The 23,075-nt window shown below is 35.4% G+C and overlaps 1 protein-coding gene across 8 annotated transcripts in view; it reads right to left on the bottom strand.

Annotated features, from left to right (window-relative positions):
- Nucleotides 1–23,075, bottom strand: part of KLHL13 (kelch like family member 13) — a 75,441-nt gene that overhangs the window by 2,907 nt on the left and 49,459 nt on the right. For all 8 annotated transcript variants that reach the window (XM_038184312.2, XM_027464942.3, XM_027464943.3 and 5 more), the window contains 5 exons: nucleotides 16,545–16,686; nucleotides 13,619–13,751; nucleotides 13,191–13,387; nucleotides 7,563–8,358; nucleotides 341–454 (listed from right to left, as the gene is read on the bottom strand). In XM_038184312.2, the coding sequence (XP_038040240.1) occupies nucleotides 341–454; nucleotides 7,563–8,358; nucleotides 13,191–13,387; nucleotides 13,619–13,751; nucleotides 16,545–16,686 (1,382 nt within the window). The remainder of the gene's footprint in view (nucleotides 1–340; nucleotides 455–7,562; nucleotides 8,359–13,190; nucleotides 13,388–13,618; nucleotides 13,752–16,544; nucleotides 16,687–23,075) is intronic.

Here is a 23,075-nt window from a genome sequence, read left to right on the forward strand (position 1 = left end):
AAATATCCAGTGCTTTCCAAAATGCATCAACAAGGACGTGTTTAATGGCTACTGCCACATTAGTCTATGTGCTGTTGCTACAAAAAATGTATTCTGACAGTTAAAGTGAATAACCGCTTTGCAATTATAAGTGGTTATTCATTATATAATGCTTAACCTAGTAAATATATATTTTTCAGACTCCTCAGTATATACAGTATTTGACTGGCTCCACGTGAAGGTGTGTCACTACTTAAATCACAGCAAACATACTGTGACCAGAGACTAATTCTTATTGTCTCCCATGAAATAGAAAAAGTTAGGCAATTATTTGATAGAAATGGCATGATTAATTATTTACCTGAAATATACATTAAACCTCCATACACGGTTCCAGCATGACCATAGTGGGGTTCATTCATTTTTGCAACATAGCTCCATTCGTTCATTCTGGGATTATAGCATTCCACAGTGGCTGTTTAAAACAAATGAGAATATAGAAAAGTTGAATCTAGCACAGGAATTTGGCTTTCAGTATAGTAGTAGTGGCATTAATATATTCGTAAACAGAGGAAGTATCAATGGGAAACATTGTTTAGCTGAGAAAGTGTCAAAGGAATTACTGAATATTATGTATAGAGGCAATACAGAAAAAGCCTCAAGCTTTGTCCCAGAGGAACAAAAAGGAATAAAAATCTTGCTTTCTTGCCTTCCACTCATCTAATTCCCATTCTTACTTGACACGTAATCTGGCCAACTCCTGAACCCTACCAGAGGTACAGCCATGGGACACCAGAGAAAATGGTGATTAAGATGGATGCATTCAGTCTTTCTACCCCTTCTTTTTGTACAACTGACTCTGATGCCTGCTGTAGAGAGACACAGGGTAAACTTGAAACCTGTCTCAAAGAGACTCAATAGATCTGGCAGACAGAACTTTTCAGACCCATTTATTCAGTAACGTTCCACTCACACAGAAAATCAGGATTGATGTTCTTAACATTTCCACATTGAAATGATATTATGCCCTCAAAAGAGGAAAGCAACTGTTGACTAAAAATCTGTTGTCTTAGCAATGTTTTGTTAAGTATGCGTACAGCAACACACAGCACAACATATGCAGACCACTAATTCAAAGTTTACAAAAGCCAGGCTTTAAAAAATACAAGACGAAACACCTGTAACACAACTGAAGCTGTGACAGGGGACAGTCAGGCTGTATATTTTCCTGGTCAGGAAAAGGTTCTTCACCAAGAGGGTGGTTGGATACTGAAATAGGCACCCCAGGGCAGTGGTCACGGCACCAAGCCTGCTGGAGTTCAGGATGCATTTGGAAAATGCTCTGCTCTCAGACATGGGGTTTGTTTCTTGGGTGATCCTATTTGGAGCCAGGAGTTATATTCCACGATCCTTGTGGGTCCTCACAAACTTGGGATTATTTTATGATTCTATGAATTCAGAAAGAAGAGGCACCTGTGTTGACACACAACTCTATTTGTGCAATATTCTTTGTGACTTGGAACATCAGAATGATCAAAGGATTTATCAAATCAGAAATTGTGAAGGGTAAAAATAATTGTGAAGTTAAAAAGAAACCCAGAACCCATGCATCCTTGCAGAAGACATAGTTTAAAAGGAGGAATCCTCTCCTGGAAGTGGGATGGAAAAGATGCAGAGTTCCAGGAAAATGTCTACACAATAAGCACAAAAAAAATATTGAATAATGGATCTGAGCAAGCTATAGAGACTGACAGCTTGAATAGTATAATATGACCAGAGGCATAAGAGATCCTGAAAAAATATACTGACCTTATGATGCACAAAGCAATTACCAATAATTACGTTATCTCAGACATATTAAATCTCATTTTAAATAATTAAGAATCAGATTCTAATGCATGTTATATAATGCTTAATCTCTGAAGAGAGATATTTATGGACTATGCATGCAAAATGTAATCTGTCTTTGAAACTGGCATTTTACTTGCTCTAGAACAAGCTTTTATTCAATCAAGTGTAGAAAATTTGAGCCAGCTTTATGGAATGGTGACTTACAGCCTAGGATTTCACATCAACAGATTAAAAAAAAAACAGAATCTTGACATTTTAAAGGCAGAAATGAGTTAAATGGGTTCAGCATAATATAAGGTTTAAAAAAAGATGTTGCACAAGAAAACTGCTAAATTGTTAACAGCACACTGGATTTTTTCACCTCCCCTCCCCCCCCAAACAGGAGCCAAAATATAAATTTATACGATGGGCAAAAAAAAAGACTTAAAACAACTGGAGTAAAATGTCTCTATACACTACTGCTGACATGATAAAATTGATTTAAAAGACCTCCCCAAAATAGGGAAGTTTCCATGTTTCCTCTAAGAGATCACTCCGTCACTGAGCACTTTTCCTAAAATCTAGCCCTTTTATTATTGCAATGTCCTAACCCAGACATTTGAAATGAGTCTCAGGCTGCCTTTTGTATTACACATACAGATAAAAGTCTGCATAAGGAAAGGTAAGAAAAGGCATTCAAGCTTTCTTCTACAAACAGAAGTTAAAACATAAAAATCAAGCCTGACTTTAAAATCCCAAATTTCTCCTAAAATGCTTGGAATTTTTTCCATTTGACGTCCTTCGGAATTTCTATATCCATCCAGGATATACACGTATACTGTCATAATGCCAGTGAATGCAGAAGACAGAACCTTGACCAATTAAGACACGTATACACTGAAATATGATTCCGCAAATTACACATGCATTTCGATCTGAGTTGTGTTTCTGAGATCTGGGATCCTGGCACCACATTCAGTATTTGTGCAATCCTCAAAAGTATCTATGTTCTTTCTTGTGTAAATGTATTCACCCATTCCAATATTATTTCCTAAAATTGAGAGGTCCTTTCTACTCTGCTCTATTTAGCAATCAGAAAAACAAAGATGTGCAGAAATTTCAAGAACAGAGAAAAACAGATCTGACATGCAAGTAATTATAGCTGTCCCAGTTCTACCCTGACAGCAGACCCTTCCAACCTGCTGTTAGCTGCCATGGTACACCAAAATTGTTCAGTTTGCTCTCACAAAAACAAAAGCACCCTCTTTCCCATGCTACTTACATTCTGCACTGAGGTGGGGAACTTCGATTTCAAATACAGTATAAAAACAGGAAGAGCAGAGTATGTACAAAAATCACAAAGCCATCAGTAACCACAAAACTGCAATGTAACATGACATTCAACACTAGACGACTGCTGATCTTGCTCTGCACTATGGACTCCATTTGAGAGGATCCTTAGCCAAGAGATCGCTTTAGCAAGAGAAGATAATACATGCAGAATTTGGTATATACTACTTTACTGACATCACTGTATCATCATGTTGTAAAGACATCAGTTGTTTGAGAAAAGATGCAACTGTGTCCCAAGATCCCTCATTTCTGCTGACATTTCAAAAACTCTCTTGAACATCACCAATACAGATAAAGAACTGCTTGACAGTATTTCAGATAAACCATCCAAACTCAAATCTTGCATCTAGTATGCTCTAAAATAAAGCTAATTACTTCTGAGCTGAAAAAACCCTACTGTTCTTTTTGGGTTATGTACATAGTTGTTTCCCTGCTAGGTCATTCCATTTCTCTCCTTTAACAAGACCTCCCAGTACACTGGAAGAAGAAAGTATTTAAAATTCCAGTTATTACTTAAAGGTGCCCATCATTTTAACAGACATCAGAATGTTTTGTATATCATGCTTAGACTGAGTACAGTTGACAAAGCACTCAAAAGAACTATTTTATCGAACCCAACTATATATTTTATATAGGATGAGACTGATTAATCCATTTCTCAAAAGCATGAATTATTCCAATCAGTTTTTACCTATGTTTTAACAGGGGAACTTCTCTTAGTTACCAATAATAAAGGAAAGACAAGCCACATTTTAATAGAATTAAGCAATCTCAAAAGGACACAAAGCTTTGGCAGTCCCAAGGGATGCTCAGCCTGCACTAACTTTATAGTGCCATCTGTGATGTTATTTGAGGAATATATAGATATTTCCCATTTCTCTGTCAGTAGCTTGTAATGTGTCTTGAGGTTTATTACAGCAGTACTTAGCAACTGTGTGTGATGTCCAGAAACTTAGGATCTTCATTTTATTATATTTTCTACAACACAACATGCTTCTAAAGAACTCAAAGCTTACTTGGTTAAATTAAACAACGCCCCAAGTAATTTTGCCCCTAGCATAGCGAGGAGTCACTTCAGCTTATATACAGGGGTCCTTTAGCTCACACTTCAATATTTACAGTACTACACAGGCAATAGAGAGCCTAACAGGATAGTAATGTAAATTTTTCTTCTTACCCAACATCTAAAATATGAATGAGAAGTAGTTTTTTTTGTTTGTTTGTTTTTGTTTTCTTTTAAACACAATCAAAGAATTGCTTGATTTGAGAGTTAAACATCATCAGCATAAAGGCCTTAGGCCCTGATCTACTCAGTGGCATCCCCGCCCATAGTAGGGGATTTGGAACCAGATGATCTTTAAAGTTTTCTAACTCAAGCCATTTTTATGATTCTATGACAGAGGCCACCTGATAACTAAATGTCTCTCTAGTTGTTGGACCAGGAGTCAAGAGAGCACATAGCTGTTCTTCCCTAAGCTATGAGTCATCTGCTTTTACTGCAGCCATGAAGGTGGTACCAATGACAGCCCAACATACTCTAAAGTGCTTAGGAAAATCCCACATAGAAAATCTCAAGTAAGGAGTAAAGTGAAGTATACCAAGTAAAACAACAGCAGAGCCTGAAACATCAGCACATAATTGCGTAAGTTTCCTAATAAATAATGAAAGGTATGGCTTCTGCCAGCATCAGGCACCATAACTAAGCTCCTTGAGAAATAAAAAAAATTTACTTTAAGATGGGAAAACAGTATCCTGTGCTCTGCACAACCAGAAATTGTCTATGACACTGCTTCTTGAATATCTCTGAGAACCACACGTGTTTTTTCCTTTGTCTCCTTTTCCAATAAGTCTTTTTATGCACACCTGGCTTCTCCAAGCTGGTCTTGGAGTGATGTTCTCTCTACCTTCTAGTAATACCTTTGGCAGGTGCCTGCTGTGACATTTAAAAAAAAGAACAAACCAGAATTACGCTAAAACATCCTAGGACTGGTGCATACTTGGAAGTCTGAATTATAATTCCAGAATTTAGTATATTTCAGATACATTTCCCATACTTTGTTGCAGGTACCACATACTGTCAGTTTACTTGTCCTCACCAACGAACTGAATTTTTCTTCAAGTGTCATGCATTGTTAAACAGTAGCAGTTTATTACTGTGAAAGTACATACTGAGTTTAGAAAGCAATATTTATAAAGTTCTCATAAGATTAAACATTTTAGAACTGTTTTGGAAATACTTGATAAAGAACCTCAAAAAATATTTTTTATTCCAGTACTTCTCCAGGAGGAAAAAAATAAAAATCATTTTAGTAACTTTAATCCTTTGACCCTTTTCCGTAAGAGCTGATCTTCTGTGAAGCTGAATTCAGGTTTTTGTAATTTTTCCCTCTCTTACAACAGATTGAAATTAGTTTGAACTCAAGGGCAAGTTCTTTAATACCTGTCCAACACACCTGACCTTCTCTGGTATGAAAAGCTTGGAGATTTCCTCATCTAAAGAAAGTGGGAAGTTAAAGCTGGATTTCATCTTTCAGCTGTCAAGGTTTACGAAAGAAACATGAAAATGAAAAGTGACTTGCCTCACAATTAAGAAGAAAAGAAACAAGACCCAAATCAAAGCATGAGACAGCTATAACAGTTAACATTCATCGAGTGCTCTTCCCATAGAGTGATCCAATGAGGTTTTCCAGGCCTGTGTGGAAATCGCTGCAGCATTTTAATGATATCTTTACAGAAGAATCTTAGGTGATAAATTTTGTATTTTAATTAAAGTTGCAGGAGAGTTGAGGTCAGCAGAATGATATTGCCTGATCTAATAAAAACACTGCACTTAAAGCCTGTTTTATATGCAGGTTGCACTGGCTTGGTAACAACTTACCAACTTTTTCACTGGCATTCTTACAACCCTATTCTACTTAATTGGTACAATAGTGGTACAATACAGAAGGTTAATCTGTTCATCTGCTATTAATTCACATCAGTAGAAAACAGCTCAACAAAGGTCAGGTTTTCTGACACTCAAGATAATAAATACATATTAGTTTCAACTTTTTAGAATTATTTTCAGGTATACAAAGTGACATGCAAGAAAACATGAAAATCTCTGTATTTACATCAGAAAATGGCTAAAGAAAACAAATTTTTGCAAAACTGTTTCCAATGTTTTCTGAAACCAGAAACATTTTTAACGTCTAATTTCATCAAAGAGATCAGATTTTAAACTGTGAACAAAACTAGCCCAGCTCTGTCTAGTACTAGCAGAATACAGCATATTTCTTAAGAAATTTTGCAATACGATCATTAAAGTGTTTATCTGAAAAGCCAAGATGCATTAATTAAAAAATTAAGCTGTTGCCGCACAAATTAGGTTTATTATTGTTTCAAGTAAACGTTTCTCAGTATTCTGTATCACTGTACTTGTAAAAAGCAAGTCTTTGCAACAAGAGAAACCACCACAAAGAAGTGATGAGACACAGCTGAGTATTGGGATGAAAGCAGCAAAGAAAATAATGAAATGCTACATCTGTACTAGATATTTTAGCATGCTAAAATGCCACACACAATCACATTTCAATTTCAAAGCACTTAGACAAATTTACAGTTGATTTGGGTGCAACCACTATCAACTTTGGAAAACGTGGACCAACATGGACCATCCTCTTTCTTAAATTAAAAGATACCATGTCTCTCTTCTTTGTTTCCAACCACCTTTATTTCTCTGATTGTGTGGGGGTAGTGGTGGAGGCAGAGGTGAATAAAATGAATAATCATTTGGCAAGGAGAGGAGGGGGAAAAATAGAGGCATCAAGTCATTTATATTAATGGTACATTACCTCATAAAATCATAGGCAAAATACAGTATTTTTAGTAGTTAAAAATCACAATGTCAGAATATCTAAATCTCATTAGCTCACCTTTAAAAAAAGGTAACTAAAATTTAAAACTGACTGTTACAGAAAGTTTGGATCTTACAAAATGCAAACTTCCTGTAATAGTCTTTCATTTAAAAGGCTATCTCTCCCCTACGAGAGGAAAGAGTAGTTTTGGTTTCCCAGCTTAATTATATATTTGTTACATCATGACTGTATATATATACACACACATACATGTACACAGTTACACATGCAGACACACTCACTGATGACAAAGTTGAAGAGACTGGATATTTTGCATTGGTAGATAAGATACGTATTTTAATTTATTTTTTTTTTGTGGAAGCCCTTCTAAAATGAGTTGCTAATGGTATCCAGACAAATTTCTCTAAGCATTTTTGGGATTTCCAGAAAGAAGCTGAATGGCAGCAAATTCAATTTGTTTTCTCTCCACCCATTCAAAGGGCAGCACAGCATTTCAAGGCCTAAGAAGAAAGGCAAGAAGTCATACTTAAGACAAATGCTTACCTAGCTCGCCTGCTGCGTTTCGACCACCAACTGCATACAAATGTCCTTTGAGGGCACTTAGGTGGAAGAAGGTACGCTTCTCATTTAAAGATGCGACTTGCATCCACTTGTTATAGCGAGGATCAAATCTGAAGACCGTGTCAACTGCAGTCTTTCCTTTTGTGTCGTAATTGCTCTGTCCACCAACTACATAAAGAAAGTTTCCAATCACAGCAATGCCATGCTGGTACCTTGGTGCATCCATGGGAGCTAGTGATTTCCATTCATGGGCCTTTTCATCATACATCCGTAATTCTTTGCTCACAACCAGTTGCTGCCTCAGCACTCCCCCCAATGTTACCAAGTGCGTACTGTCTGATCGAATGGCAGTTCTTTCTGACTGCATAACTGGTTGCATGTATGGCATCATTTGGTAATTGCTGGCTTCCAAAAGCAAGTTTACACAGGTGTTGTCAGTTCTCATGAAGTCCACTGTTTGAACATAGTTAATAAGATCCTGGGGTGTCATCAAGGGAAATCTGATGTTCTTCATTAGCTTTGCAGCATACTCCATCCGAGGCTCCTCATACCGCAGCCAGCGACAAGCCGCCTTGAAGAGTTCAAGTTCAGTGCAGTGCTTAAGGCTATTACTTGAAAGCACAAAGGCAAGACGTTCAAAGGGGAGTTTCACAAATTCACCAGTACTTAATAATGCAGGAAAGTTCTTCAGGATGAAATTATTAACATATTTATCCACTTCTGTGAGATTGTATGTGTTGGCAATTCGCCCAACCTCAACACAGTTCTCCAATGAAACCTATTAAGTAAATGGAAAGAGGGATCAAAACACTTTCTTAATTTGGTTTCTAAATGATAATGTAGAATTTAATGAATACTATAGGATCAGCAACATTTTCAACACTTGACATGCTCAAGGTGGTTTACATATGAGCAAATAAATATTCGATGTGATGTATATATTCATGACCACAAGGAGAGAGCCAAGGTATTCCTTATTTTGAACAAAGAAATGAGACAAGTAACAAGCAGATGGCATATATTATGTCAGATACATTACACAATGATGATACATAGCAAATATAAAGCACTCTGACTTTGAAATATTCTGCAAATGTCTTTGTAAGAAAGAAACATTGAAAATACAGTTAAAGGAATGGCAATTAGCTCAAAGTTACATAAAATGATGAAAAAGTAGGGCTTTCCATTACACTTTTCCAACATTATTAAAGCTTTTATTATCATAACCTCTTTTCCAAAGGAAGGTAGGACCTGGTTATCTTTGTAGGTTCCTTCCAACCTGGGCTGTTCTATGATTCTATAATGCTGTCAAAGAGAATGACACAGCTACCTCTCCAATTCTACCTATTTTGGACAACATATTCCTTAGAAATGAGTAAAATTGCATTTATGCATCTTTGGCAAATTAAGATGGTACTCTTACAGAATATGTTCAAAATTACATAGCATAGTCAAAAATAACAAAGCTAGCAATTTAAGATAATGAACATATTAGGATTTCCCTTAAAAATACACAGCACGAGATAATCTTTATCAGCGTGGATCATACCAATTCAATACTTGAATGACCGTATGTTGGTAACCATACCTTTTACAGTGCTGCTGCATCTACCCTTATTACATTTTAGACTCCTTACATTTCTAGGGCCACTCAGCATCCAAGGCCAGGGGAGAAAGATAGATGGGAGGGAGGGGACATAACTTAAGTGGGACTTCAGTGAACCCAGTCACTTCACTTCTGCAGGCTCTATGGTACATACGCACAGCAAGTCAATTTTCAGACTCATGTTAAGAATTGCAGCTTTTTTGCATTCAATATTCTAGCCCAAGCTTCATTTGCACATGCTTTAAAGTCTCTTTACAGATCGAGCCAACAGCATGTCAGTCCTACTCAATGCTGACAATTTCCACAACTTTTTTTTTGTGATTCTCCTATTTTTAATGCCAAAAAAAAATTTAAGCTGCCACATCTTTGAATTATTTTCATGTGTGCATGTATATGTATATATAAATACACACATCTAAGAGTGAGAACTATGACCTGACTGCAGCCTAAGAATACAGAAACATTCAGTTTTCTGGCCATGACAGAGTACTGTATAACTTCAGTCTGATCACGTTGCCCTTTAATAATGGGCAATTCCAAAAGTTAGTAAGTATAGGAATAGCAGATTTTTTTTATTCACTAGAAACTGATCTCATTTTTCCTAGAATTAAGATCTGCAGTCAACAAAACCTTCATTCACAAGTCTTGAATCACCTTCCTAAAAATCAAAGGATCTGGATCTGATTCTTTATCTTGTCTATAAGAAATGCAGACTGACAGGATCTTTATTATAAAATATCTACACCACACATACACAGAAATTTTTATATTAGAAAACAGACCACATTGTTTACACTAAAATATACTCATATCATCTAGCAATGCTTATAAAACATTCTCTGATGCTCAAGAAACATTTTGATCCCTCTTCCACCTGTTTTTAAGAAACGGTATCAAACTTATTTCCGTGTATTTCCTTTTAGGCTTTGTAACTTATATTAAGTGAATATTAGAAGTAACAGTACTGTAAATTAAGGAAGTGAAACTGTACATTCCTCTGAAATTTCTATCAAGCTGAATAATAAAGGAATGAAAAGATATGGGAATGAAAAATCACCTGTTAGCAAACAGATGACATATTATAATGCAACTTTTAACTCTTGCAAAAGAAGTTATGGCATTTAAAAACTTACTTTTGAATACATCTACTGGTATCCAATTATAGAGATGCAGCATTTTCTCCATGTCAAGATAAGTAGAAATGTATTATTGCATATAGAAAAGGCACGCTTGAAATCAAAAGATCAAGCAAAAAAGGTACAGATTACATACCATTAGTACTTGGATTCCGGTTGCAATGAACCATTTACATATATTGTGGAATGTATGCCAATTACCAGGTGCCCAGCACACAAGGCTATTCTAAGCTTCTCCCAGTGCTTGCATCCAGTTGATGTATTAGCATAATTAAGTTATACTGTACAACTATCCAACTGAATATATTCCTAGAATGTCTGTACTTGAGTAATGTGTCAAATTTCTCATCGTTAGTGACAGATGAACATCACATTGACAGTTTCCAGTGCCCTCCAACTTCTCATAGAATTTCCTTAACGCTTTAATTAACCTAATGGAATTGCATTGTACTCTGATTATTTTATTATTATTACTATCATTACAATCACATGTACTACCCATTAGGCTCACAAAATCATGCCCTTTTTGGCTTACTAACAAGTCTATCACTCACCTCAAAACAGGATACCATATGAAATATTTTCTTAAAGTTTACTTCCCTCACCAAAAGTGCTATTATCAATATCACTGTGGTCTAAGACAATGCATCATGCTAAATTATGTTGCCAAAAGAAGTTGTCAAAAATATACACTAGAGATTCTGAAGTCCTGAGCCAAAAAAAAACAACCCTTCAACAGAAGGGAATGCTATAGTCCCTTCCACTTAAATATTCAAAATTAGACAGGGTTAAGTTACTAGAATGGTATTTAAACTATTTTTGTTACGGCAAATTAACAAATTATTCTCCAAAACATTTGAGTTATGTTATGGTACTTATGAGAGGTGTGGAAACTGTTCTGTAAGGAAGTCAGTCAATCAGGAGCTCATCAACAAACAGAAGGAACTGCTACTTCTGGAAATCCTACTGAAGTGAATGGGAGGAATGGAAATATCAGACAAATATATAACTTTATACAACAAATCCAGTAACTAGTGAAGATATTCATGCAAAACAGCTAAAAGCCATACGGGACAAACACCTAAGCAACATCCTAAGAAGTTACAAATTTAAGATAAGACTTATTTAACTTGAACATTGACTACCGTGCAGAGCTGCTGCTCATTCACATTACTCATTGCAATTACTTATTACAAAGCAGAAGTAAAAATTCCAGAAAATAAAAAGCTTTTCAAAGTGCTGAACACAACTATATTACTACAGCCAGAAAAAAATGCAAGAGTACTTCCCCCTTAAAAAGCAGTTGAACTAATTCTTTGAAATTTTGAAACAATCACTTCAAGCTCTGTTAAAAACTTAGTTGACTATAGAATACTACAAAACTGGATACAGAGCAAAATCATAGTGAGTACAAACTCCCTGGAGAATAACTCATGTGATCTTGCACAGAACATCAATATTCAGGCATCTAACTTTTTGTTTCAATGACTGTCAGACTATGGAGCATTTAACGTGGCATTTCAAAGAGTTTAAGATTAAACAAACTTCCATTCCCCTGAAATAACTATTTGTTTTGTGAGCTTCCATATACAGAAGTCCAGAAATAAGTGTAGGCATTTGACCAGTTCAGAAAACTGAGTTGATCAAACTCCTACTTTAGAAAATGTGGATTTCTATAGCAGCTGGGAACACCAGCCCCAGAGTTAGATCCCACTCTACCGCAAAACTGAAACCATCTTGCTCCCATTCTCAATTAACCAAGACAGACTTCCAAATACTGAGACCTCAATATTTGAGGATTTTCTAGTTTAATACTCTATTAATACTCTATTTTAATACAGAGAAAACTGCAGAAGCGTTCTAACATTCAACTTGAATGGAGCTTCTCTAAAGCACAGACTCACAACAAAAGAAGACATGAGTACTCAAAGAGAAAGGGAAGGAAGAGGAAAAAAAGGTTATCAAAGCATTTCCCACAGATGGGGCTCACAACCTGAGATTTTAATCTCAATAATAAAAATTAGCAGTGCAACACTAAACTGTAAATAGACTGCATTGCAAGTACAGTATACTAGTTTGCAGGGCGAACTTTTTATTTGTTCTAACTGTGTACAATCGTATGTGCTACAAGTTCCATAAGTATTCTTCTTTTAAACAAAGAGTAATAGTGACTGAGAAAAGCTACTCTGGGGGCTGTTCTCCACATATAGAAGTGCTTCATTTAGTCACTGTGAAACGACATTTCCCAGTAAGCATTCCAAGCCATACTTTGTTCTAGCAAAATAGAAAATGGATATCAACAACATTCTCAAAGCTACCGTTCTAATATAACAATGTTTCTGTATCATCTTTTTTTCAGTATACTATGTCCTCTAAAGAAATTACTAAAAGGGCTGACACCAAGTTCACTGGTTTACAACGATGATGATGTAAAGATCTCTGTGATAGTCACAATTATGAGCACTCTACAAAACACAGAGGCTGACTGTTAATACATTTCTCGGAAACAGCAGACAGCTCTACCATTTTTTTCCACTTAAACTCTGCAAGTCCCATTCTTATGGCAGGATATAGAATGTGAGGGCACGAGCTAAGATACTGAGTAATGAATCAGATCTATAATCACTATGCCATTACTGCAACACACTTGAGGATTAGAAGAATTTTAATGTGGTATAATATTGATATCAAACTTACACTAAACATAATGGTCAGAAGAAAAAAATTCAAAATTATAATTCTGTGAATCCAAAATACAAACAATGTCAAGACAGACTTAATTTTGACTTCTGTATAGTTTATGTTTTTGTGATTAGAACAATGACAAGTCTTTATTATTGTAAATGTGGAACAAGAATTAAGTCTTACCCCAGAGATAAGAAACACTTTACAGAAGTCCAAAACAGGTAAAATCTGCAAAAAGCTAGCAGCTTCCAGAGTGTCTTGAAGATTGTCCATGTTAAGGGAAAGTTTTGCGGTATAAATGAAATCAATGATCTTCTTTAGGCCTATTTTGTTCACACCATGAAGCTTAATGCACATTAAGTCCTGTTCCTTCATTCCTCCTGAGAAAGACGCATAGGTAAGTTTATATAATCATTTTGATTGGATTGAAATAATTTCATAAATTTGTACAAAACTAAAATACAATTTTAAAGTTTAATTCACATGTAACAGTAGGTAGACTCTTATAGCTCACAATCTTGGACTTATTCTCCCATAACTCTGAACATGTGTTTGCGTGGCCACATGACAATTTAGAGATAGCTATATGCATTACTAACAAAAAACACCACCTGTGAACATAGCCTTGAAGTAATCACTTGCAGAAGCCATCATTGCTCTGTGAACAGGAAACACTTCATCACCATCTCCTGGAACAAGCGTCACATCACAAAGCAAACCTTCCACTCGCAGTTGGTCAAAACCCTGCAGGGAAAGCATAATGCAAAGCATCCATTTGATTTGAGAGCAGTGTAGAAATCTGTTTCATCTTCCTCATCTACATACTTATTTACTTACATAAGTACCGTAGCTTGAAGAAGTCAAAAGGCATTAGTTGTCTCTTACAATCGTAACTAATATATTCAATGATAATTATCCATTGGAAAACTTAAGCAGAACAAATATTTTCTATAAATGAAAAAAGAATATGAAGTACCCTGTGCCTTAGAAAGTAGCTTTACTTGACAAATAAATGTATTATCAGGAAGGAGTTTGTTTTGAAAGCCTGAACTCCAGCAACTCTTTAGGCACTGCTGTTTGTTTTTTTTTTTTTTTGTCCTACCCGTTCTGGACACAAATGCATTCTAAATACATTTCTGTTCCATGCTAGTCAATGACACCCAAATTAAGAATTTGCAAAATACTGGGGCATGAAAGGAAAAATGCCACCTGGTTCAATGGCTATCAAATTTATTGCCAAAGCCTATGCGGCAATATTATGAAATAAGCTGATCTTCTCTGAATTATTCATGATGTCTAACTTTAATTTTTAAAAAAAGGAAGCAATCTGAAGCCACACCTCAAAATAAGATTTTCCTCAAAATTTATTGACTGGGTACACTGGAAAATGCGTGGAATACTTGCTTCCTTTGTGCACTACAGAACAGAAGCTCAAACAAGACTTCCTTCAACCATGCATGTCATCTGACATTTTTTCAGTACTAACAGAAACATAAATATTGCCTTTATAGATTTAACATGTGCAAAAGTCATGGCATCAGCTCCCGTAATTTTAAATTTAACATATATAGCCTTTAAGATGTTTTGAAATTACAAAGGTATGTAAAAACATTAATATTTGTATGACAAAAAAGAACAGTGCAAACGAGGAAATGAGTTATTAGCTCCAATAGATACCAGAAGCTAAACACAGCATGTGATATTTATCGCCAACCTTTCATACCAGTGAAAGAGCATAACTCATGACAGAATTCCGCTGAACTGCCACAGATCTTAAGTAAATAGGCTGCAATTATTATACCAAACTTGCATGACAAAGAACTTCTACAAAACCTAAAGGGAAATGGAGAACATTTACAATTTAACTTGCTCCAAAATTTACAGACATGGGGGACGTATGCACAGATGTCCAAGCTTCAGAAACTAAACCAAAACAATCACTAGCTTCTCTGAATAAAACAAAACCAAAACAAACAAAAACTCACAACTCATTACTGTCCCAAAAGTTAGGCAATCTGTTTAAATTGGCAGCAAATTGAAAATTAAAAGAGTGTTCTCCAAGGAATTATGCCATACAGAAAAGTCTGCACTCCCGAGAAGACTGCACTGGAAAGTAGCAAGAATTATGTAAGCTGTAGGCTCAACTCTGTATGCTGTGTAAAAGTACCAGCAAAAATGAATAGATAAAGAGACTTTACATTTAAACTCTTAAAGCTTCAAAGTGGACAACGTTTTTATTCATTAGAAAGATATTCTACCAGATGAGATGGTCTCCTCAGTTCCTGGACAGATTGTGACTACACAGACTCAAAAGTAGACTGTCTAGGGAACCACGTTTTTTAAAATTGCAGCTTAAGATAATCATACACACATACAATCTTCTAACCAGAATGTTCCTTCATATAGAAGTTAGCCTGGTTTCAATAACATGCACACATTTCAGAAAAGCAGAACCATAGATCAACAGAACATCCAATGTTAGGAAAAAAGTTTCATAGAATTTGGTTAATACCATTTTGTATATATGAATATATTTTTGTTCGATTTCAGAGCAAAACCAATTACATGAAGCTGGTTTTCTTCCCTTTTGTAAGATCAATAGCACCTTCGCCACGTTTGTTTTTTAACTTTTTTTGTTAATATGGAACTTCTGAAGATGTTCTGAAGATTTAACTTGAAGAAAAAACAGTAAAACTGTTAGATTTATTGGCAGAAAGTATTATGTCCCTTGAGAGAAAAAGATATTCATTTGTGACTAATACAAATTAATAAATTCACAGGCTATCTGCCACATAACACCAAATCTCCAATATATACAAACTGCAAGAACATGAAATGCATTGATTTAATAGCAGTTAATATCTCGTTTGCCTAGCTCAATATCAGTCTGCTTAACAAGCCTGTTTGTGGCATATACCTATAAAGACTAAGAAAACAGAGTAGAATAAAATTCAGCAGAGAAAAGAAGTTTCCCAGCAGTAACTTGTGTGCAGGCTACTTTTCTGCTATGCAGAAGTTGCAGGTGCCAGCCTTCCCAAGAGCATTCCCAGGACACTGTTAGACACAGCACAAGGCATCACACCAAACCTGGCAGGGCTTTGTCATCTTAAGGTCATGAAAAAGGAAGAACTCTCCTCGTTGCATCTTTAAGGCTGCTTTCACACAGAAGATAGCACAAGTGTTTGTCTCACCATTATATGATTATAATCATATACCGATCATATTCAGCTGAGTTTCTTTGATACCACTGTTACCTGATAGTTTAAGCCGTATTACCTCTTAGAAGCAAAAGGACTCCCCTTCTTACCCCCCAAAAGCTATTGCTAAAATGTAAACCTTTAACTGTTAGGAAAAGAAGTTACAGGACATGCTTGCTTGTGGGCATTGCCAGCACAGCACACAAACATTTTTGAGACTCAGGAATGACAAGTATGGTAATTTTTTTATTTTATTTTTTTTTTTTTTAAGTACAGGCATTCTTTTCTGTATCCAAAATTCTCAGTACATATCAATATTGACACAACAGTATTCAATTACCTGTAATACCACAGAACTGTGAGTATTGCTGGTGAAAAATCTTGTGGTCCCTGTCTTCGAAGACTGTAGATGGGCAGACACGCCCATATCGCTGCTACCAAGAGACACTTTCATATGAGGATCCTCCTCTTCCACCAGAGATCTAAGAAGATGAGAACAAAGAAACTTTACAACCAAGCCCATTTCCATTAAGTGCTCTTGTATATTAAAACCACAGTCTTCTGGGGATGAAGAGTGACAGCATAGAGGCTACAGGTCAAGAAAACTAGTAGGGAACAGAATCAACTATTTTTGGTCCCATTCAACTAATCTAAGAAGGTAAAGTGTTACACTGTCTAAACCGTGCAAATTCAAAAACTTAATTTGCAGCTAATAAATCCAGACCCCTCCCCCCAGATTAAGACACCTGCACATTATTTTATCGCTACGTATGCTTCTAGTGTTTCAGAATACTTGGAGGAGTCTCGTCAAGTTCTCAAAATCAACTGTTGCATTAGATCACCAAGGAACGCTAGAAGATTGAAACATTAAATGCAATTTTAAAGTTCAGTGATTTCATTGTTATGGCTTGCATTATCTTGCTCACACAGGATATAATAGCAAATATAACTAGTAGAGTCTCAAACAGTAACTTTAAGCTACTTTTAGAAATAAAATTAGAATAATTCTTTTAGGACATGATATCCAGAATTTTGCTACTGCCAGCAACTACTTCATAATTTTAAGATTTGTTAGTGTGAAGTCAGTACATGTGTTTTTGATTCCAAGCAATTACTGTCTAAATCCAGGTAGAAAGGGCTAATTTTAGGAATAACTGTTAAAGAATTATAGCACTATTATTATCCTACCACTTTAATCTTGAGATGTAAATTAGATTTACATAAAGAGATATGCATATGAGATTCTAACTACCCTAGCCTGCAATTATTATAAAATGTAAATAAATTTCATCTCCAGAAATATTACTAGTTCCTGTAATTTCTGTGATCTAATGTACTACCTATTAGCATGAATACTGGTATAATGCATATATCCACAAAATTAATTAGCAAACATAAGCCACTAATCCATAGATAATGATATTAGTTATTAATTTCAAAATATAACCATGGCAATTTGAAATAAATGCTGCAAATATCAGATACAGACTTTTCCAAATTTTAAACATGCAGGTAAAAACATCAGCCTCCAAGCCAGTTTCAGAAATTAATTTAAGTAACAAGAACACATACAAATTATTTTTTTCTTTTTTACTATTTTGACTGAGATCACTATAAGAATAACATGGGAATGCACAGTTGAAAAATAGTTTTTTTTTCTTCAAAAACTGCTTGATTTCTTTTTCAGAAAAGATTTTTTTCCCCTTCCTTCTTTTATTACATTACCTATATAGAGCAGTTTCTGAAACTTCTGAATTATTCTGATTGCACTGATGTGCTTTGTTCAAACACATGGTTACATAAGGTCAGCTATGAAAACATTCAAAACAAATTCACCAGTCAACAGTGCACATGGGTTTCAAACAGTGAGATTTTATGCACACAGACATAACAAATTGTAGGAACAAGGGTACATCTAAATAGCTTTAACTTCTAATGTAGCAATCCAACACTCAGACATGTGAGAAAATTAATCAATGTGGATATACTGCAGCATGCAAGAATTTAGTCATTTTTGAAACTGAACTCTCTCATAAAACAAATTGTGATTTTTATAATACAAGGTAGATTTCAACCCTATGTGCTTTTCAAATTCTTTGCTGTACAGTAAATGCATACAACAATGTAACGCCGCAGCAAGGCAGTTGCTATCTGATGACGACCTACAATATTTTTGTTCACTTTGTTCTATGCTTTTTTTCCTTTCTTTTTTAGTTTGAATACAATCACATCAAGGAAAGAGTCTAACAATTTCCAAGGACATCTTGTCTTTAAATTTTACATATCTTTCAAAGAGAATAAATATAAGATAATGTTGGGAGACTTATGAGTGTGGGTTGAAAGGAACTGCAGATTCAACTTCCAGAAAGACCTTCCAGAAGTGTCAGATTAGATAGCTATTACATGAAGGGGCTTTTTAAAGATTTCTTCTAAACTCAGAAGAAAACAGAAGATGTGCACATCAGTTAAGATCATTACGGAAAAAACATATGTAAAATATTTGTTTGCCTGTTTCGAACAGGCTTTTTCTTCTGACACAGGCTTCTTCCAACAACTAGCATACTTGATAAGGTTTGCAAACAAGGCAAAGACCTTGGCCATGATTCATTTATCCAACAAGGCAGTAACAATGGAAGCATTTTGCTGGATAGGCCACTACAGAGCATCAACATTTCTGTTGAAGTTACATGGCTCCCTTCCAGCAGGTTCAACAATCTAGAAGTAACACAGCACCGCTATCTGTGCGCGTACCTCCTCACCCAGAATGTGCCAACACTAGGCTGCTAATACAAGTTGTGGAGAAGTACTGGAAAAAAATGAAAAAATCAGCATGCACCTGAAGTTCTAGAAGGAAGACACTAGTAAATCCTAGAAGAGCATGCAGTGTGCAACTTCTACACACTGCTGAATAAAACGTGGCCTATTTGACAGTTCTGTAGTAGTGGATCTGGCACTAACATCTTGAAGTGTTTGCTAATTTTTAGTACAAGATTTATTTTACATGCGTCGGTGAAGGTAAATTACATACAATTTTCACACCTTTGTCCTAAGAGGACCTCTGTAGCATGTGAAGCCTTGTTCCTAATACACACCCAATAGAGAGGATACAATATATTTTAAAATAATTGCAATACTTAAAACTATATATTCCACATGACAGAGGTGTGGCTGTAAGCAGTTATTTCCCCTGCCTGATTTTCAGAACTTAACTGGTCTAATATCTATATCCTTCAATAAGCACAGCAGCTCACAACTCAATGCTATTCTGCATAAGAGATTTTCACAATTTCCCTTCTATAATTGCTGTTCTATAGGTACAAGAATTTGTGCATGCTAATTGGACACTAAAAAACCAAACTCCTACACTAAAAAAAAAAAATCAAACAATATAAACGTTAGTTCTATTCTCAAATATTAACCTGGCTGCAATTGACTATGTGAATACATATAAGCATAAAGACAACCAGATTGTATTATTCTTACATTGGTTTTTATTATTCTTACATTGGTTTTTGCTCTATGCTAAATAATGATAAGGCCTACATCATGTTTGATCACCTACTGCTTGCATCAGCTGACAAAGCGTCCAACTGAAGAGAAAAACATGCTGTCATAAAGATTTACTGTTTTACTGAAATTAACTATCTACTCTAGCTGTATGCTGCTCAACATTTTTTTTTTGATTTTGGCTTTTTTCCTCTGTGCAAGGTTACGAAAACTACAGAATAAATCCATGAATAATTGTTTCTTTTTAAAAATAAAAAAACTTCCTCTCAATCCTATCCAAATAAAAACAAGGGGTGTTGTTGTTTTCTTTTTGCTGTGTTTTTGTTTGTTTGTTTGTTTGTTGTAGTTGTTGTTTGGTTGTTCTCCCCCCCCCCCCCCCCTTTTTTTTTAATGTTTAAGTACACACCAATTTTATCTACAGTTTCTCTAACAGTTTAGGAATGCCCAGCACTCCCCAGAAAGTGACATTTGGAAGCTTGCTTTGGTAAAAGTTACAACTTAAATCAGTGATTATTCTGGCAACAATGCACTTATCCCCTGAATCCTAGTCTTGTGACATTCACTGAGAGAAAGAGCACTCCCGGAGTGACCAGAAATTATGCGTTTGTTATTAGAATTGTACCAGTTTTAACATTTATCTTGACATAAGAACAGAAATCCAGCTTTGTAAGACCAAGTAAAAATGCAACAGCTCTTGAATACAATTTTGATACCAACGCACAAAGAAACAAAGACAAGTACTATATCATATCAGATTTATTTAAAGTTGCCTTGCAACAAAATTTCAAATTATTCAGAACACAACTTCTATTTTGTGGCCTGTAAAGTGGATCTTCAGAAATAACTCCACCATTCATACCCAGAACAAATGGATAACATGTTTTATATCTAACTGAATTCCCAATAAAAGCCTGGTAAGTACATCTGCCACATTTGGATGCTGTTACCAAAGGTATTCTTTATATTCATTAACATAGGTTTCCTATGCACTATAATTAATTAGATAATAATGAATGTAAATGTATTGATTGGTACTTTATTGTAAGTACAGTATATCATGATAAAGCATACTACCAAATGATAAAGCTAATTCACTTTTTAATTAATTCTATTGTTCTGATCAATAGAAGTCATTAAAGAAGAAGTGCAGCAGTAGTGTTTTTAATCAGGGTTAAAAAAAAGTTGGAGGAGACAGCTATGACTGCAACATATATTGATAATTCACAAGTGGCTCTAAACGCGGATATTAACACCACTTTCAAAGTATACAATTGCTCTGGATGGGCTTTTCCATTTTAAGTAATAAGACCAAGGCAACATTGCAATTTAAAATAGAATGAATATTAACATTGCAGTAGCAAAACAGAGGAGCTTCCTGACTTTCTGCAACCTCTCAAAAGTACTCTGCAGTTCAGGGAAAGCCACAGGAGGTTAATTAGTTGCTATCACAGAATAAGCTGTCATTCAGAAGTTTCTTTCTAACCTCATGCTTATTCTTTGAAGTACAGAATATTTTTTTCCCTAACTAGTGTAACCAAGTGTGCTTTCTCATGACTCAAAGTTAATCCCCCAAGTAATTCCAAGTGATACTTTTGTAGCAATGAAATATGCATAATAGTGTGCATTATATGGATATTGATTATATATCCTAATTGCATAGCTCCTGTCAGTACGAAGGAAGATAGCTTTGCTTTTTATCATATAAAAAAAGTAACAAGTTTTGTTTGTCTAAATAATTGCCCACTAGATTCTGTTTCATTTATTCTCTCTGAAGGTGTTATTTTTAATCTTGTTCATCTACTAAAACACATCTCAACACCCTCTTTGACAGTTTGTGCAATTAGCAATTATTTTAGAACTAGAAAGATGACTAAGACAAATGCTGGGCTATGAGAAGAGTACAGCAACAGTTCAAGAGTCTTACCAAACAAGAATCTGCACTGCCTTTTTTATAGTGCAGAGGAAAAGCATACTGCAGTATCGCAGCTAATCACCGTATCAGTGGGGAAAGTTCAAAATGGAAAAACCCAGTAGTGCTCTTTCATGTTTATCTCATTTGAAAGATACACATTCAGTGGCTTTTAAATACTAGTGAGACAGGTATATAATTCATAAAATCTTGTTACAGCATATGACAGAACAGCGGGGCAACAACAAAAACAGTTAACTTATATTAACAAAAATAAGCCTGCAAGGTGAAAATCATATTAATGGATCTTTGTGAGTTTTTTTTTGTTTGTTTGTTTCACTGATAGCACCTGCACATTGAGAAGTGGCCTGAGTACGGTGCATAGATTGAAGAGGTTAGTATTTCAGGAGAATACTAAATATGCAATTCAAAAATAGACTAATCAAAATATTTACATAGATCTGTTACAGCTCCCAATTCTCTATATAATCTCTCGTGATTATTTGCAGTGAATCACTGCAAACTGTGTGAACTGACCTCTAAAGAAGAAACAGAAGTATGTATACAGGAGAAGAGCCAGCAACCCAGTGATCAGGACAGGACATGAGAGCCTGTAGTCAGACCCAGAATTTGAACTTCACTCACTCACCCCTTAACTGAAGGCTTGCTGACAGACACAGCTTTCTGCATCTCTAGCATAATCACAATTTGTACCTTCCTTCAAAATATGCTTCAAGTACTGGAAATTTCCAGCAAATACTGACAAATATTTCTGAACAGGCTTGACTTACAGGATGATTCAGAGGCTACAGGCAAATTACTTTCTAAAGCACTTCACAAATATTAACCTGTTAAAAGAGTTCATAGTCATCCAAGTGACTTACGAGAAGCAGAAATCTGTGGAAATTATGACAAGTTTTACTTTTGACTTAAATATTCCCACAGAGTTGCCACTTGTTATGGTGCTTAGAAACAGGAATAAAATAAAACTATTGTTTTGTGAAGTTTTCTTAAGAAGAAATTGAACTCATTCTGATATGACAGAAACAAGGCAGGCAACTATGAACGTTATTGGGATTTTTTTCACTTACATTTGCAAGTCACCAATTTGTTTGGAACAGGCAAAGTATAGCACACAGCCTTTGAAAACAAAATATGAAGATAAGCCTACAGCTACAGGTATCTTATAGTGCATGTTCTCCAATTTAAAATTCACAATCTTGACATAACTTAGTAAAAGTTTACCAAACCAGTATTGGCCAGGGTGCTTTCTTAATACGGTGAAACTCAGTAGCTTGTTTTTGAAAGGATTATAACCTCATTTTCTCTGACAAATTACAATCCAATGAACCATGACTTCAAGCATTGCGGTCACTGGTAAATGGCATCTTCAAAAATCACACTTGGCATGTGCCAGCACTCTGGTATTTATCAGCAAACAGAATTCCATTTCAA

Source organism: Anas platyrhynchos, chromosome 10 (genome assembly GCF_047663525.1).
Source record: "Anas platyrhynchos isolate ZD024472 breed Pekin duck chromosome 10, IASCAAS_PekinDuck_T2T, whole genome shotgun sequence".
NCBI classification, from domain to species: Eukaryota; Metazoa; Chordata; class Aves; order Anseriformes; family Anatidae; genus Anas; species Anas platyrhynchos.